Raw genomic sequence first — 16,142 nt, forward strand, 5'->3', positions numbered from 1 at the left:
GTCTTTGTTTTGCTGTTGTAATGCTTTAATGTTTCCCTGGTGTAGTGTTGTGTTTTGAAAATGTTTTTTGCTGCCTGATTCAGTAATCACAAATCTACTTAGCCATTTTTGGTAAGAAGGGAATCGGCCATGAATTTGAATGTTCTAGTGTACTGTGCACAGACTCTGTGAATGTTGAGGATGTTGAGGTGCTGGCAAACAGGGTTTGTTGTACTGTAGTTTCAATGGCCGGTATAGCAGATGGACCGTTCAGTGTGAAGCAGGTCTGTTTGGCTGAGAGAAGCTGCTTTTCATTCATCTTTAGAAGAGATGTGAGTCTCATTTGGTTTTTTGTCCAGGTCAGGGATTCACAAACTTTTTTTTTTTTTTTGTCAGCCAAACCCCTTTAACCTAAAATATTTAGGTCATTTACAACACATTGATTAATGTTAATGGTTCTGTGATGTCGGTTAATGGTCACGTCACATGCAGGTAAACAAATTAAGAGTTTTTAGTGAGTGTTTTATTTTGAAATCATGTATTTATTTCATTTTTAGCTTTTTATCAACTCAATTTTGGGAAACCCTGGTTGGGAAACGTTCTTGAACATTCAAGTCTACATTCACTAAGCTAATAAAAATATAGAAATGGCACAAATTAACATGTTTTACTGTTCTTTCCAATGGACCAAAAAATATTTTTTGTTGTACGTAAATGAGCTCTATGAGTGTCCGTTTGTAATGTTTAGCCTCATAATGTTTATTAAGTGAACAACTAGATGCATAACCTTTAATACTTGATATGTGTATGTTTATTGGGGGGTTGTCATGGGAAGTTACTCTCTCCACAACTGCAGCTGTCCAAAAGCCTGTCATGATGCTATTTTTATTCATTTTCTCTCTCTCTCTCTCTCTCTCTCTCTCTCTCTCTCTCTCTCTCTCTCTCTCTCTCTCTCTCTCTCTCTCTCTCTCTCTCTCTCTCTCTCTCTCTCTCTCTCTCTCTCTCTCTCTCTCTCTCTCTCTCTCTCTCTCTCTCTCTCTCTCTCTCTCTCCCTCTCCCTCTCCCTCTCATCTCAGACACACACACACACACACACACACATATATACACGTGTACAGCTTACTGCCTCAAAGAGATCAGCCATTTCTCTTTGATTATTACAATTATTAATGTGAGTTTTATAAAAGTTGATGTAATCATTAATGTTGTTGTTTTAGAAGGAATTTTATACTCTGTCTCTCTAAAGGATTCTGTTCTCCCCTAATTTCCATGCTTTTGCATTCATTTTGAGCTTCAGGCGATCTCAGAGCAGTGTGTGTGTGTTTGTGTAAGACGTGACCTACATACAGTTTTATCATTCTGTTTATGATGGTGTTGGCATTAGTTTGGGTGGTTAAGCTCTCACCTGCTAGTCTTACATCTTTAAAAATGAAACCTGCAGAAGCAGAACATCAGCCAGATACCGAAGTTCAGAGGCGTCATCTTCTGTACGACAGAAATATCATGCAATTTCATGAATTGAGGAATTCCTAAAATGGATGGATTTGGGGTTCATTCATGTTTGAAATAATTAAAATAATTATAAATGTAATAGTTTTTATCACAATGATATGATTGAAGATAGTCTACTTAAGGGTCATCATGCATCATTTCACATGATTACTGATCTTTTTTTAGAGCTGAAACAAGCGATTATGGCAAATCATCATTTCCAGTTACACTCAGATTAATCATTTTGTTAAACAACCCAGACACAATGTCTAGAGTTTCCCTGAACGCACAAAAGGAAGCAATCTGTACACTTTTAATCATCAAAAATCAATAATCTAAGCAGTTGAAGGTCCAGATGATTGTCACACCTTCAGATAAAGTCTGAATGACTATAAAACTGATTTTATCATGCCATTCTTTTCTTGATCACTGCTGCAAGCCGAACTCTCTGACGGGACACAGCAGTTCAGAAACTTTGACTGTATACCAGATTTTACAAGCTGAGATCCTCCTACTGCTGGGTAGGACCCTCTCTCTTCCCAAACAACCCAGATGTTGAATATAACCTGGATTTAGCAAGATACTGGCAGCATTCCTTGGGGCCAAATGAAAGTCCAAGTCAAGTGTGATGTTTGTGCATGCTCTAGCTCTTGGTGTTCATGGGAGAAGTAGTGATATCTGATTTGTAAATGAATAGTTTTATTTGAGTCTATAGAGCTTTAGAAGCTCAGATTTGCCAAGATTATAAAGTCTTAATTCTTTATTTTAGATAATTCTTTAATAATATCTATTTTTTATGGGTTGATAAACAGAAAGTTCAAAGTTGTTTAAAATCTAAATCTTTGGTAACATTATACATGTCCTTACTGTCAAATTTGATCAATTTAATGCAGAAACCATAGGCGCTGATGATATACCAATTGGTTAGAATGCCAATTGATTATTGACCATTTATATAATAATTTATCTAGACATTTTATTATATTTAGCTCTTTACTCTTATTGTACCCGTTCATTCGGATACAAATGTCGCTCAGGGTCTCGCGCTGGCCCTTCTTTTATCCAGATCCACAAACTTCCCAGTCTTGGTCACTAGACAGGTAAATGACTATACTATTTAGATGGCCGCTCATATGCTTGCGCTCTCTGAAAGTATTTTGTTCAGTCCCCATACACTTGAATAAAGCAACACTATCTCTAGTCAGAAGTCACTAGCACTACTACAGATATAATCCAACAAATATTACTTTCTCTATTGGTAGCCTTGGTTGGTCATGCCATGGTTTCCCATGTACACTTAGCTAGAGTAACATTACAAATAAACAGAGGTAAGGCTCACCCTATTTAGGTTGTTCAATCAACATTCTGTTGTCCTAAATGGAAATTCCCTAGTATTTAGCCTTTACAGTCTAAGTACACTTGAGCTAGTGCCAAGTGTTAGCCGGATCTCTAAAAAGAGTTGTTGTGCCCTATGCTCCACTCAGAACTAGACTTTAGTCCGTTACTAACCAGACACAGATTTGTGAACATAATATACTAGAGTTAATCATTTCAGAGTAAGTCAGAATCAATTCAAATGTAACGATTTAGTATTAGTCAGGTAAATGTACATGCCAATTACATAATCAATTCAAAGATGATGAATTCAAAACATCAAATGCTCAGAAATAAAGAGTAAAAGATACAAACCTGACATCAGAAAATACTGGAGGACATTAAGTATTACGGGCTGATCTGGCTACAGAATCGCACCTGAGCCTTTTGCAGCATTTCTTTAAATACCCAGCCCAAGACAAACATCCTCCAAATGGAGACGAGCTAACAATGGAAATACTTTAAAACATAGCCAGGTCAGCCATTTTCTCTTTATTTTTCCTCAAGGAGTTTAGACAAATCTTTATTTGCCCACTTTTAGTGATTCCAAAGGCTCAACTTGCATGGACCTTTTACTGCTCTAATCTTTGACATGTGGTGCATTTCAGAAGACCCTATTTGCGCAACAGTGTTTTAAAGAGAGCTGTACTGTAGGCTGCTTTGAGCTCTGTTTAACAAGGTGTTTTCTCTCACAGATCTGGCTAAATTCACACAGCATTCTCTCTGAGCCCAAGCATGTAAATCCCACGAGGTCAACTGTTTCTGAGAAACCTTGCATCAACAATCCTCCCACAATCATTTGCTCAGATCACATGCCATTACGTGGCAATTCTAATGATCCGATAACCCGAAAGTAACTAAAGCGTCGCAATGATATATGCATGCTTTCTAAATGAAATTAAAAGCCGCATGTTTGGTTTGCTTTGACAAGAAGCCGTATCTAATAGAGTGGCCACGGAGCTTGTGTTCAGTTGTGCGTATGTATGCGCAAGCACTCATGAGACTGCTTATGTTATCTTGGATTTGATTTGATTATGCGTGTGCGTTTGCTCAGGTTTTAGTATATGCATATGTTATCTTTGTGCACGTATATTATGTAAAGCTCAGTGCAGATTGACCTAATAACCCAGTTTATGGTGTGACGTTTTCTGGTTTTCCCCTCCAGGTCTGTGTACAATCAAGCCTTCTCATTATATTAAATGCAGAAATGTATTTAAAGTTCAGATTTTCTCTCTCGCGCTCCCTCTGATGTTCATAATAGAGGAGGAATCTCATGAGAACAGGGCCTCCATGTCTTCATTTCCTGCAGGTCTCTGGGGGGGCTACCACACCTATGTTGTCATGGATATCATTTGTGATATTATTTTGGGATGCAGGCACGCAGCATGTTTACACTTGTGTTTGTTTACTTGTATCCATCAGCCACGCTAACTCAGTCAACACAGTCATTTGGGAAAAGACTCAGAGTTTAAAATATTAATTTGAGAAGCATTTCGCTTCTGTCAGTAATTCTGTATTCCACTGTGTATTCTGTGTTGATTTTCTGAGATTACATTATAATGTAATGTTATACAGCTGCATTGCACACAGAGGTCTATAGGGGTATTAAGTTACACTTCATGACTTGCCTTTTGAATAATCATCATATTACTATCCGACTTTTCATTTACACTTGGTCACATACATGCCTCTCTTGCATGATTTTTTGGGAGAAAAAAGTTAATTGTTGTTGTGATTTAAAATACAATAAGACTTTATAATAATAATAAAAATAATAATAATAAAAGTGTTATAATAATAAAAAGAAACAATATTTTTAAATTAGTATTATTACTAAATAAAAAATTAAACAAAATTTTTAAAATTGTAATATTTCACATAAAAAATATAGTATTTAAGATAAATGTTGTATTTTAGTACAATGTAAAATTGCAATATTTATATTTATGGCTATCTTAATTTCTTCATCAAGCCGTGGTTTATAATCACATTATGCCATATTGTAGTTCTATTTCGACTAATCATGAAGCCCTCTTCAATATTCCTCTGGTATTTGGAAATATGACAGAATTCACTTCTGTGATGACACCAATTAGTGCAAGACAGTGAAATATTCTGTTGAACGCCCTTTCAAGCCCATTTGTTAACTGTTTGAGGTTCGCTGATGCTCCATCCATGTTGTGTCTAAAACCAACTTCTGAAGTGATTGATTGACTATCCATCTTAAAATCATCTTGGAGGGCATTTTATCCGCCTTCTAGGTCCATGAGGAACTGCATTGCCTGATGAAAAGCTTCAATGATGGCAATTTAGTTTGGTTAATGGTTATCTTTTCTTTTTTTTTCAGGTGACATCACACAGAAGGGCTACGAGAAGAAAAGATCCAAACTTTACAAGCTTACCTACCTCAAACACCAGGTAACACACATACCTTACTTTACACAGCAGCCTAGTGTTTATTGTGTTTTGGCTACATTTGTCCCTCTGTGTTTACTGTAGGGGCAGAACGCCGCATCCCTGTCACACCATCTTCATCGTCTTCCTCATCCTCCCGTTACCAGCGGCGACGGTCCACTGGCTCGAGGGATGAACGTTACCGCTCAGGTGAGCTAGAAGACACAGATTTACACAGACACACAATCTGATTTCAGGAGACATAATACTAACTCTTGAGGCAAAATTGCCACCAAAATGAATAAAAATGAGTTATTGTTTTTTATGTTAATAACATACAATATAGTTAAGCAATATCACACGAGCAAGAGATTGTTTTGTTTCTGAATAGAAGCGCAATTGAAAATGATATTGATATTGAACTGTTCAATAAACAAGAGGTAAATAAACATTTTTGAACGAATTGGTCTAATGAAAGATTCAGCTATTCTCTCATAAAGACAGTGACTTGCTCTGTTCCTGAATGAACCAGTTGTTTGAACAAATACCAGCAGTTTTAATTTCATATTTAAAAGTGAATTAATTTTTTTTCTCCAGAATTTCTATATTAAAAATGTATATTTAAATTATTAATCTCATAACAATTTATGCAGTTTACATTTGCATATGCAGTTGTAATTGCAATTTCTTAATTTTAATCAAATTCAATTAGAACCATATTTAATTTATTGATTAAATGTAAGCATTTGACATAAAAGGCAATGCATTCAATGAGGTTTGAAAAATATTGTCCTTTATAAAGGTATAAATTACCCTGAAAGTCAATTTAAGGGAACAAATATTGCCCCTTAATGGAAACATTAATTTCTGTTACTGTGTATTTTTATTATATAAACTGTATGTGTTAATAAAATACTATGTCTAATTTATATATATATATATATATATATATATATATATATATATTAAAACAAAATCTAAATAAAATTCCAAAAATAAATATGAATGAATATCTTTCAAGACTTTTTTTTTTTTTTTTTTTTGCTTCTTTTGTAATAAATACGTTTTAGAAGGTTGTCATGCATCTTCAGCATTGCGGAACATGTGGTTGGGTTTAGATGTAATCTGTGCCAGTGGCATTATTTCCTATATGGATAAACCACTGAATAAATCTCCCTAAATAAATCTCAGAACGGGCTGGAAAAAGAGCAACTCTACTGAACTTTATTCCACACAAACATAAACATAAGAAGCTTTTCAGCATGATGCCCTGTAAATGTACGTATAAAAAAATCTCTCTCTCTCTCTCTCTCTCTCTCTCTCTCTCTCTCTCTCTCTCTCTCTCTCTCTCTCTCTCTCTCTCTCTCTCTCTCTCTCTCTCTCTCTCTCTCTCTCTCTCTCTCTCTCTCTCTCTCTCTCTCTCTCTCTCTCTCTCAGATGTTCACTCAGAAGCTGTTCAGGCTGCGCTGGAGCGACACAGTGAGAGAAAGATGGCTGTGCTGTTGCCATCCAAGCGGCGGTCGCTCATCGGTCAAACCTCCATGGACACATACACACCTCCAGGTCTGTGGATGTGCATGTGTTTGTGTGTGTGTGAGCCGGTGAGTAAGTGTGTGTGTGTGTGTGTGAGAGACTGTTCTCTCTCTGTGTGTCTCTCCAGACTCGTCCTCTGGCTCTGACGCTGAGGGGTCTCTGGGGAGGGCGGGGGGTGTCAGCGTGGACTCCTGGATCAGCAGAGCTCTCCATGGCTCACCTTCAACATCATCGTCATCCTCGTCGCACAGCAACAGCTCTGCCAATGCAGCCCGACTCGCAGAGACCAACATGCACTCATATGGCCGTAAGAATGCATGCATATTTACTCACATGGCAGCAAATAAACACAGAGACTGAGAATCTGTCATGTGATAAATTGTCAACCAACTCCAATTTTGCTTTCACCAATATCTGGCACAGATTGAATATTGTTGCAAGCATATAGACAGGAAAAACAAGCCAATCAGCTCCTCATGCTCAACTTAATTCATATAAAATAAAATTAATAAATAATTTTTGTTGCATCTGATCTGGGTCTCTTTTAACCTTCATTCCCTTATCAAGATCATCTCACTTCAGCCAGTTGGCTTCTCTTGCTCAACTAAGTTCAGCCAATCAAATCTTTGCGCTCAACTCAATTCAGTCAATCTGTTCAATTTGCCCAACCAATTTCAGCCAATCAGCTATAGAATGCTATAATTTAGCCTTCCATTCTCTCCTTCAATTTTTCCCCTCAGTTGGCCCGATGTCTCATCTGTCTCTGAAAAGGCGGGGCTTAAGAGAAATGGGTGTTTTTGCTGAGAATGGAATAGTTGGCAGGCACTCCAATGAGTACCAATCAGATCGCCCATGGTCGTCTCTGGATTCTGAGGGTCAGTATTTCATGATTCTTTTTGGCCAGAGACTTGTCTGACATATAAGGGATAGTTCACACAAAAATGAAATGCTGACATTATTATTTATTTATTTTATTTTTTACTTTTAACTTTTCCTCCACAGCACTGTTTGATATGTATACACCTTTGTTTTATCTGCATGCACTTTTGCATCTCACTGATAATAGACCATCACATTTATTGGGGTAAATGGTTTGTTATGCTGTATTTTACTAAACTGATATCCTGTTTGTTTGTGTACTGCAGACAGTCTGTCGGCCCCTCCTGACATCACCAGCTACATGCCGGACCCCGCCCCCATATTTTTTCAACGCCCACAGGTCGCCATGATAACCAGGCCCCCGCCCAAATATGGCAATGCTGAGCTGATGGAGACAGGAGATGGTGAGTGTGTGTGTCCAGAGGTCTGTTTTTTAAATGTGTATTTATTCTGAACTGATCAAGTTTGGTATCTATTTGTTGTTTTTGTAAACTTTATTCTGTGTGCATGGTATTAAATGAGTTTTAAAATTACAAAACAAGTACTATTTAATCAAAATGTATTTTCTCATTCTCACCATTGTGAGAATTTGTATTTGTAGTGTAATTGCAAATATGCATAAATGTAGGTGTGCCTGTCAGTAGCCGTGTGTCGGCAAAGATCCAGCAGCTAGTTAATACACTGAAGCGACCCAGGCGAAGACCCCTGAGAGAATTCTTTGTGGAGGACTTTGAAGAACTTCTTGAAGGTTAAAATGTTTCCACTATCTTTGTGCCTAATTATTTGATTTCAAAGATGAATATAACTGTAAACGTAAATGATTAATATTATAAATATAGATGTTTAAATACCCACCCTGCACCAGTTCACAGAAACACTTCTTACACTTCCATAGTTGCTGTAGGTCAAAGGTCTTGAAATTCATTACTCTCAGATTAAACGCTCCACACCCTGCACAGAACAAGTTAATTTGATCTAGCTATTTTTGCAGAGATCCAGGTGAAGTGCTTAAAGGGACAGTTCACAGAGAAATTAAAACCCTGTCATCATTTACTCACCCTTGTGTTGTCTTGATGTCATGATGATCTCATGAGCGAGTAAATGATGGCACAATTTTATGGAAGAAGAATTTTTAGTTAAACATGGGTCTCATCAACATGCAAATGCTTTGCTAACCTTATCTGAACATTTGCCATATGCAGTGCAGCAGCCTGATCCCTCTCTGCCACGCCCAGAGGGGGCGGAGTCAACTCCCATACAAGGAGAAGATCTCGTCGGACTCAAGAACTGCCCCTCCTCCCTGGAAGCGGCCCTTCTACGCTGGGGAGCCATTGCACCCAAAGCCCCCTGTTTGACCACTACTCACAGCAATGCCAAACAACCATACACGCTTACATATGGTACACACACATGTATTCATAGTTCATTTGGGTTAATTCTGTTTGGTTGTGATGCATGTTTATATCTCTTTGTTTATATGTTTGTAGGTAAGCTCTGGTCCAGGAGTTTGAAGTTGGCCTATAACCTGCTCCACAAACTGGGAACCAAACAAGAACCAATCATCCACACTGGAGACAGGGTAAGTGAGTGGTTAGTTTGTATTTATGTTTTGTCTTATACACTCACCGGCCACTTTATTATGTATACCTTGCTAGTACCGGGTTGGACCCCATTTTGTCTTCAGAACTGCCTTAATTCTTCGTAGCATTGATTCAACAAGGTGCTGGAAACATTCCTCATAGATTTTGGTCCATATTGACATGATAGCATCACACAGTTGCAGCAGATTTGTCGGCTGCACATCCATGATGCGAATCTCCCGTTCCACCACATCCCAAACACGCTCTATTGGATTGAAAAGTGACAGTAAAGACATTTTTAAAAGTTATAAAAGATATCTATCAAGTAAATGCTGTTCTTTTGAATTTTCTATTCATTAAAGAATCGTGAAAAAAGTATCACACAACTTTTTTCAACACTGATAATAATAAGAAATGTTTCTTGAGCACCAAATCATCATGTTAGAATGATTTCTGAAGGATCATGTGACACTTAAGACTGGAGTAATGATGCTGAAAATTCGGCTTTGCCATCAGGAAAAAAAATGACATTTAAAAAAAAAAGTTATTTTATTTGTTTCTGTCAAATAGATGTTGCCTTGGTGAGCATAAGAGACTACAAGTTTTTGTAACATTTTAAACATAGTAATCAGATATAGACATTAATACAGACATATATTCAAGAACCGGTGAAGAATAAAGACTGTGTATATGTGTTACTGTAGGTAGCTTTGGTTTACCCCAATAATGACCCAGCAGCATTCATGGTGGCGTTTTATGGCTGTCTCTTGGCTGAAGTTGTTCCTGTCCCAATTGAAGTACCACTTACAAAGAAGGTAATTTCAACTGCAAAAAATGTCCAGCAATAATACATCAGGTTAGACAGGACTGCACATATTCAGAAGATTTAATAATGAGTTATAATTAACCAAAATTACACCAAAATAACTTGTGAAATTGCCTGAGGTGTGTCCTCCTGCTCTCTCCCCTCAAAGGATGCTGGTAGTCAACAAATTGGTTTCCTGTTGGGTAGCTGTGGGGTTGCCGTGGCGTTGACCAGCGATGCATGTCATAAAGGTCTTCCCAAGAGCACTAGTGGTGATGTCATGCAGTTCAAAGGTCAGAGACATCATAATATTTGTTAGAACCTCCTGCACACAATTCTTCATAGAGGAACATTATATATTATAGATATATGTGTGTTTTTATCCTTACCAGTTTTGTGTGTGTGTGTGTGTGTGTGTGTGTGTGTGTGTGTTTGTGTGTGTGTGTTCAGGCTGGCCAAAGTTGCTCTGGGTGCTGACTGACACCAAACATTTATCTAAACCCCCACGAGAGTGGTTTCCTCTCATAAAAGACGCTAACAATGATACAGCGTACATAGAGGTAACATACCATGTGATTGTGTGTCTAATTCATTTTGATTTTGATTTAATATCATTTATGGACATATTTCTGAATTTTCTATTCATCAAAGAATCCTGAAAAAAAGTATCATTTTTTTTTCACAAAAATATTCAACAGCACAACTTTTTTTCAACTTTGATAATAATAAGAAATGTTACTTGAGCACCAAATCAGCAAATTTTGAATGATTTCTAAAGGATCATGTGACACTGCTGCATTTACATAGACCCTAATAATCCGATTGTAATCAGACTACTAGCACAGTCAAAAAAAAAAAGTCATATGTAACCACGTCAATCGGAATAAATTGGCCAAATTCAATTAAAATTTAATTCGGGGTGGATTAAACCTTTTCTAATCTGATCGAGAGGGCATATAAACTTAATCAGATTGAAAAACAAAAATGGAAAGTACTGCACTTGTGCAATGAAAAGGCGTAATGACGTATAACACAAGGAACAAGCTGTTGTTGTTGTTGAATGAAGTGTCATAAATGAGTGTCGTGTCATTCTAAAAATTCTCCTTCCACTCATCGTCTCATCACTATTCCTTGTTTTGGACTCTCATCCACAGACGCCTTGTTTTGGAATGGGTGTTTTTTACCGCATTATTAATATAAGTAGCACGGCACAACGGTTCATGTGCTCGTCGTCTCCTAATTAGGACCCGAAATAGATAAGTATCAAGTCTGTTCTTTAAAACAAAGAAAAAATGCAATTTAGGAGAAAAGTATATGCGCAAACAGAGGGAAACTCTGTATATACGTGCAGTGTGCGCATGTCAAAAAATTATTTCCGATTTGAAGCTTGTGACATAAACACACACATGATTTGGCGTGATTTGTAGTTCATTGGCAATGCAATGATCTCATTGCATTTATAATGAGAGTGGCCGTGTTTTGTGGTTGATTGACAGTATAAGACCTGTAAGGATGGGAGTGTGTTGGGAATAACTGTGACAAGGATGGCAATGCTCAAACACTGCCAAACACTTACGCACACCTGCGGATACAGCGAGGGTAAGATACACACAGCTACATGTACAAAACACAATTACACACACTTATAAGCACACAAATATCACACACTTAAAGGGATATCAGCAGAAATACTTCATCATTTACTCAGCCTCGTGTTGTTCCAAACCTGTATGACTTTATTTCTAAGTGGTTTGTGTTGGTGTGTTTCAGCTGAGACTGTGGTGAATGTGTTGGACTTTAAGAAAGGCATTGGCCTTTGGCACAGTGTTCAAACGGTAATATCAGTGACTCAGTTTATTGCATGTTGTCATTTATCAGATGATTTTTGTTGGCTACACTTGATTTTTTTTTCTGAAAAAGTGATTTCTCTACCTTTTCTCTCTCTGTAGAGTGTGTTGAATATGTTACATGTGGTCAGTGTTCCATATGCACTTATGAAGGTGAATCCTCTGTCCTGGATCCAGAAAGTCTGTCAGTACAAAGGTACACACACACACACACACACACATAGTACACATTCATCAGATGTGCTGACTTTTGGTCTCTATGCTAACACAAATGCACACATAGTGTCACACATAATCATTCTTAATCAATAATTAGTTTCCTTCCATGTGTGTGCAGCTAAGGTGGCATGTGTAAAGAGTAGAGATCTACACTGGGCTCTAATGTCCCACAAAGAGCAGACTGACACCAACATGAGCTCACTGAGAATGCTGCTGATCGCTGATGGATCAAACCCCTGTGAGTGTCTTAACAATGAATCAAACCCCCTTTAGTGCTGAATCAGAGCCTGTGAGTGTGTTACTTTGTGAATCAAGCCTTTACGTTAAGTCTTTCTTTTCCCAGGGTCCATATCCTCCTGTGACGCATTCCTAAACGTGTTCCAGAACATGGGCTTGAGGTCAGAGGTCATATGCCCGTGTGCTGGCTCCCCCGAGGCCCTAACTGTAGCTCTGAGGAGGTATAATACACTCACACTCTTTGCCCTGGAGGCACACATGTGCAAAGTCATTCTTGTGCTCAGGAATCTGTTTTCAGTTTAAACACATTAAAATGGGAGTTTCTGTCTTTTGTGGTCACTCATTACAAACAACATAACCAGGCCTACGCACATTCATGCACACAGACTCATAGAACTATTAAGAAATACATCTGACTCAGATTTGTATGTTATATGAAATGTTTGATTAAGAACCAAGCAGTTTTCACTTCACTCAAATACATTTAATTGTGTTTGTGTGTGGTCTAAGTTTAAATACTGTTATCTTACAGGCAGACGGATATTACTCTCGCATAGCCAGACTTTTCAATATCGCCATAAAGTCTGGTTCACATTGCCAAGAATTGCCTGAATAAACAAAAAAGGTCCGCCTGACCGACGTGTAAAGTTGTCTACCACTCTTCACTTTTATGTGTGCCATTTAGAGGCTGGTAAACCTGAAATCGGATACTACCCAAAGTGCAAAATGGAATATACAAAATGTCATCCCAGATATCTTAAATCTCTCTAACAAAACTGTTGAATGCCCCTTGAAGCGTTTATTAAGGCATGTTCACACCAAGAACAATAACTATAACGATTAACTATTTTAGTGTCCACTCCGATGCACACTATCGTTCTGTTTATTCTAAGTTACCAGTTATGTTGTCGCTCCAGTGATGTCATTTGCCACTTTAAATGCTCAAGCTCTTTAAAGCATTATGGATTAGCTGTCATTGTTTTTATTGTTCATTAACTGGAAAAAAAACGTTCTGAAAGTGATTCCAACGGTTCTTTGTGTCGTTAACGTTATAGTTGTGGTGTGGACTCTGCTATTCTTTTTTAGAACTGTATCTTTATTGTTACCGTTATAATTATTGTCCTTGGTCTGACTGTGTACGGCCCTTTGTAGTGATGTGGAAATTTGTCAGTAGTAAAGACCTGCACACCCTGACTGTGCGCCATGATGCATCTTGGTTTATTTAAAGAAAAATACAAAAAAACACAGTGAAGATATGTCATTTTAGGCGCATCTGTCATTTTAGGATTTTTTTTGCCTTGTAGTCTACCGTTCAAAAGTTTGGGGTAAGTACCATTTAAAAAGAAAGAAAAAAAAAATAATAATTTTATTTAGCAAGGATGCATTAAATTCATTGTAAGCACATTTGTGATTTGATTTTTTTTTTACTTTCTATTCATCAAAAAATCTTGAAAAAAGATTATTATGGTTTCCACAAAAATATTAAAGGGGTGGTTCAGGATTTTTTTTATGTGGACCGGCTCTCTCGGTTTCCTAGGTAACCAAATACAACTCCGCCGCTACTGTAGACTGCAGTATAAATACAGGGAACACATTATAACTAATGCAATGTGATGAAAGGGTAGTTTGATTTCTAACATTATTCTCTCAATAGACATTTACATCGATAGTCTGGCGTTATAATTTATTTGCTTTTGGTGTACTGTGGGGTGGGTAAAACTGTTTTTAATGGCAGGCTAACGTGCACCGTTGACTCGCGCTAGCCTAGCATAGGCGAACTATCCCAAAGTAAGGACTGGATTAATTTTTTTGAAAATTGTCTCCACTGATGAATAACAACCAGGCTCACTTGAAAATGAGGTCCGATGTCGAAAATCCTGAACCACCCCTTTAAGCAGCACAGCAGTTTTCAACTTTGATAACAATAATAAAGGTTTCTTCATCACAAAATCAGCATAAAATCAGCATATCAGAATGATTTCTGAAGGATCATGTGACACTAAAGTCTGGAGTAATGATGCTGAAAATTCTGCCATCACAGTAATACACAGTAATACATTACATTTTAAAATATATTGAAACAGTTATTTTAAATTGTAATATTATTCCACAATAATACTGTTTTTACTGTATTTTTAATCAAATAAATGCAGCCTTGGCGAGCACAAGCGACTTCTTTTAAAAGCATTTACTCCAAACTTTTGAATCTAATGGAAATACCATGTGTTAGACTCTTTTGGTGATGCATTCAATGAGATTTTTGTGGGTGCAGATGCAAGAATCTGGTGGTAAAACTAAACAATGGTAATACTTGCACAAACCTTTCTTTAAGACTGGTTTTAGAGCTTTTGTAGCTCCAGGAGGCCAAACCACACAATTCCATATTGTTTATGAAATCTGGAAAATATTGTGTCTATGGTAACATAATATTTTAGTAGTGAGACTGACATATGGACATGTTTATTCCTTCATTTGTTTGTATGCATGTGTTTTCTGTCAGGCCTCAGGAGGGCAGCTCTAAGCCAGCAGGCCGAGGGGTCCTGAGTATGACGAATCTGAGTCACGGGGTCATTCGAGTGGACACAGGAGAGAAGCTGTCAGTCCTCACCCTACAGGATGTGGGCACAGCCATGTCAGGAGGTACAGAGATTACGAGAACATGAACGAATGAACATCCCCAAAGCATTTAGATTCAGTTCCAACATCTACCTCATAAACCAGCCTAGAGCAGTTCAGCGCTGTTTTCCTCATGTGACCGCAGACCTCATCAAACGACTTTATGGTTCTTGTAAAACTGACTTTTCTCCGTCTCTCTCAGCGTTGGTGTGCGTTGTTAAACTGGAGGGCGTTCCTCAGCTGTGTAAAACCGATGAGATTGGAGAGATCTGCGTGTCGTCTGTTGCCACAGGAACGTCATATTATGGGCTTACAGGAATGAGCAAGAACACATTTGAGGTGTGAAAATACACTATATTTCACTATGTTAATATATAAATATCATTGGGTCAGTGCATACATTTTTTTTTTTTAAAGAAATTAATTATTTTATTCAGCAAGGATGCATTAAATTGACAGTAAAGACATTTATCATGTTACAAGAGATTTTTATTTCAAATAAATGCTATTCTTTTGCCATCAAAGAATCATTAGATGCTTCTTTCAAAAACATTTTGAAAAATCTTGTTGAACAGTAGTGTAAAACATCTTTATTTTATGTGGTAAAGTTAAACGTTGCTGGATTTGTAGCTAGTTTTTGTCTCTACAGGAATGAATTTGCCAGATGTTTTTATCCTAAAAGCAAATAGCATTCAAATAGCATTTGACCTGTTGTTTCCGGTCATTTATAGAAATTAGTTGGTTCAAGCTGGTCTAGTTAGTTATTTACCTCGACTACCAGCTGGTGTACCCGTTTTTGACATGGTAGTCTATCTTGAACAAGATTGTTGGGGCTTATAGACCACCTTGGACCAACAAAAAGCTTGTAATGTTCCAATAACCAGACTGACCACCTTAAGATAGAAACATTTTGGTAAATATATGTGTGTCTCTCTGGTGCAGGTGTGTCCAGTGGCATGTGACGGTGGTTTGGTCAGCGAGTGTGTGTTCGTGAGGTCGGGTCTGCTGGGGTTTGTGGGTCCGGGTGGGATGGTCTTCATTTCAGGTACGCTGGAAGGACTGATGCAGGTCGGGGGACGGAAACACAACTCTGATGACATCATTGCAACCGCTCTTGCTGTGGAGCCCATGAAGTTTATCTATAGAGGAAGGTATGTATGAAAATGGAGACAAAAATAATAACCAACC

At 37.7% G+C, this 16,142-nt stretch overlaps 1 protein-coding gene across 1 annotated transcript in view; it reads left to right on the top strand.

Annotated features, from left to right (window-relative positions):
- The window catches only part of dip2cb (disco-interacting protein 2 homolog Cb), a 34,080-nt gene that overhangs the window by 5,459 nt on the left and 12,479 nt on the right, over positions 1-16,142 (top strand). Inside the window, 21 exon segments of the mRNA XM_084119308.1 lie at positions 5,192-5,233; positions 5,236-5,262; positions 5,344-5,448; positions 6,676-6,801; positions 6,899-7,078; positions 7,512-7,646; positions 7,917-8,054; positions 8,279-8,398; positions 8,853-9,050; positions 9,138-9,229; positions 9,935-10,045; positions 10,205-10,328; positions 10,486-10,595; positions 11,532-11,634; positions 11,806-11,870; positions 11,985-12,078; positions 12,220-12,339; positions 12,445-12,559; positions 14,839-14,978; positions 15,157-15,293; positions 15,897-16,105. Of these exon segments, the coding sequence (XP_083975434.1) occupies positions 5,192-5,233; positions 5,236-5,262; positions 5,344-5,448; positions 6,676-6,801; positions 6,899-7,078; positions 7,512-7,646; positions 7,917-8,054; positions 8,279-8,398; positions 8,853-9,050; positions 9,138-9,229; positions 9,935-10,045; positions 10,205-10,328; positions 10,486-10,595; positions 11,532-11,634; positions 11,806-11,870; positions 11,985-12,078; positions 12,220-12,339; positions 12,445-12,559; positions 14,839-14,978; positions 15,157-15,293; positions 15,897-16,105 (2,491 nt within the window).

The sequence above is a fragment of the Abramis brama genome (genome assembly GCF_963993115.1).
Source record: "Abramis brama genome assembly, chromosome: 7".
Lineage (NCBI taxonomy): Eukaryota > Metazoa > Chordata > Actinopteri > Cypriniformes > Leuciscidae > Abramis > Abramis brama.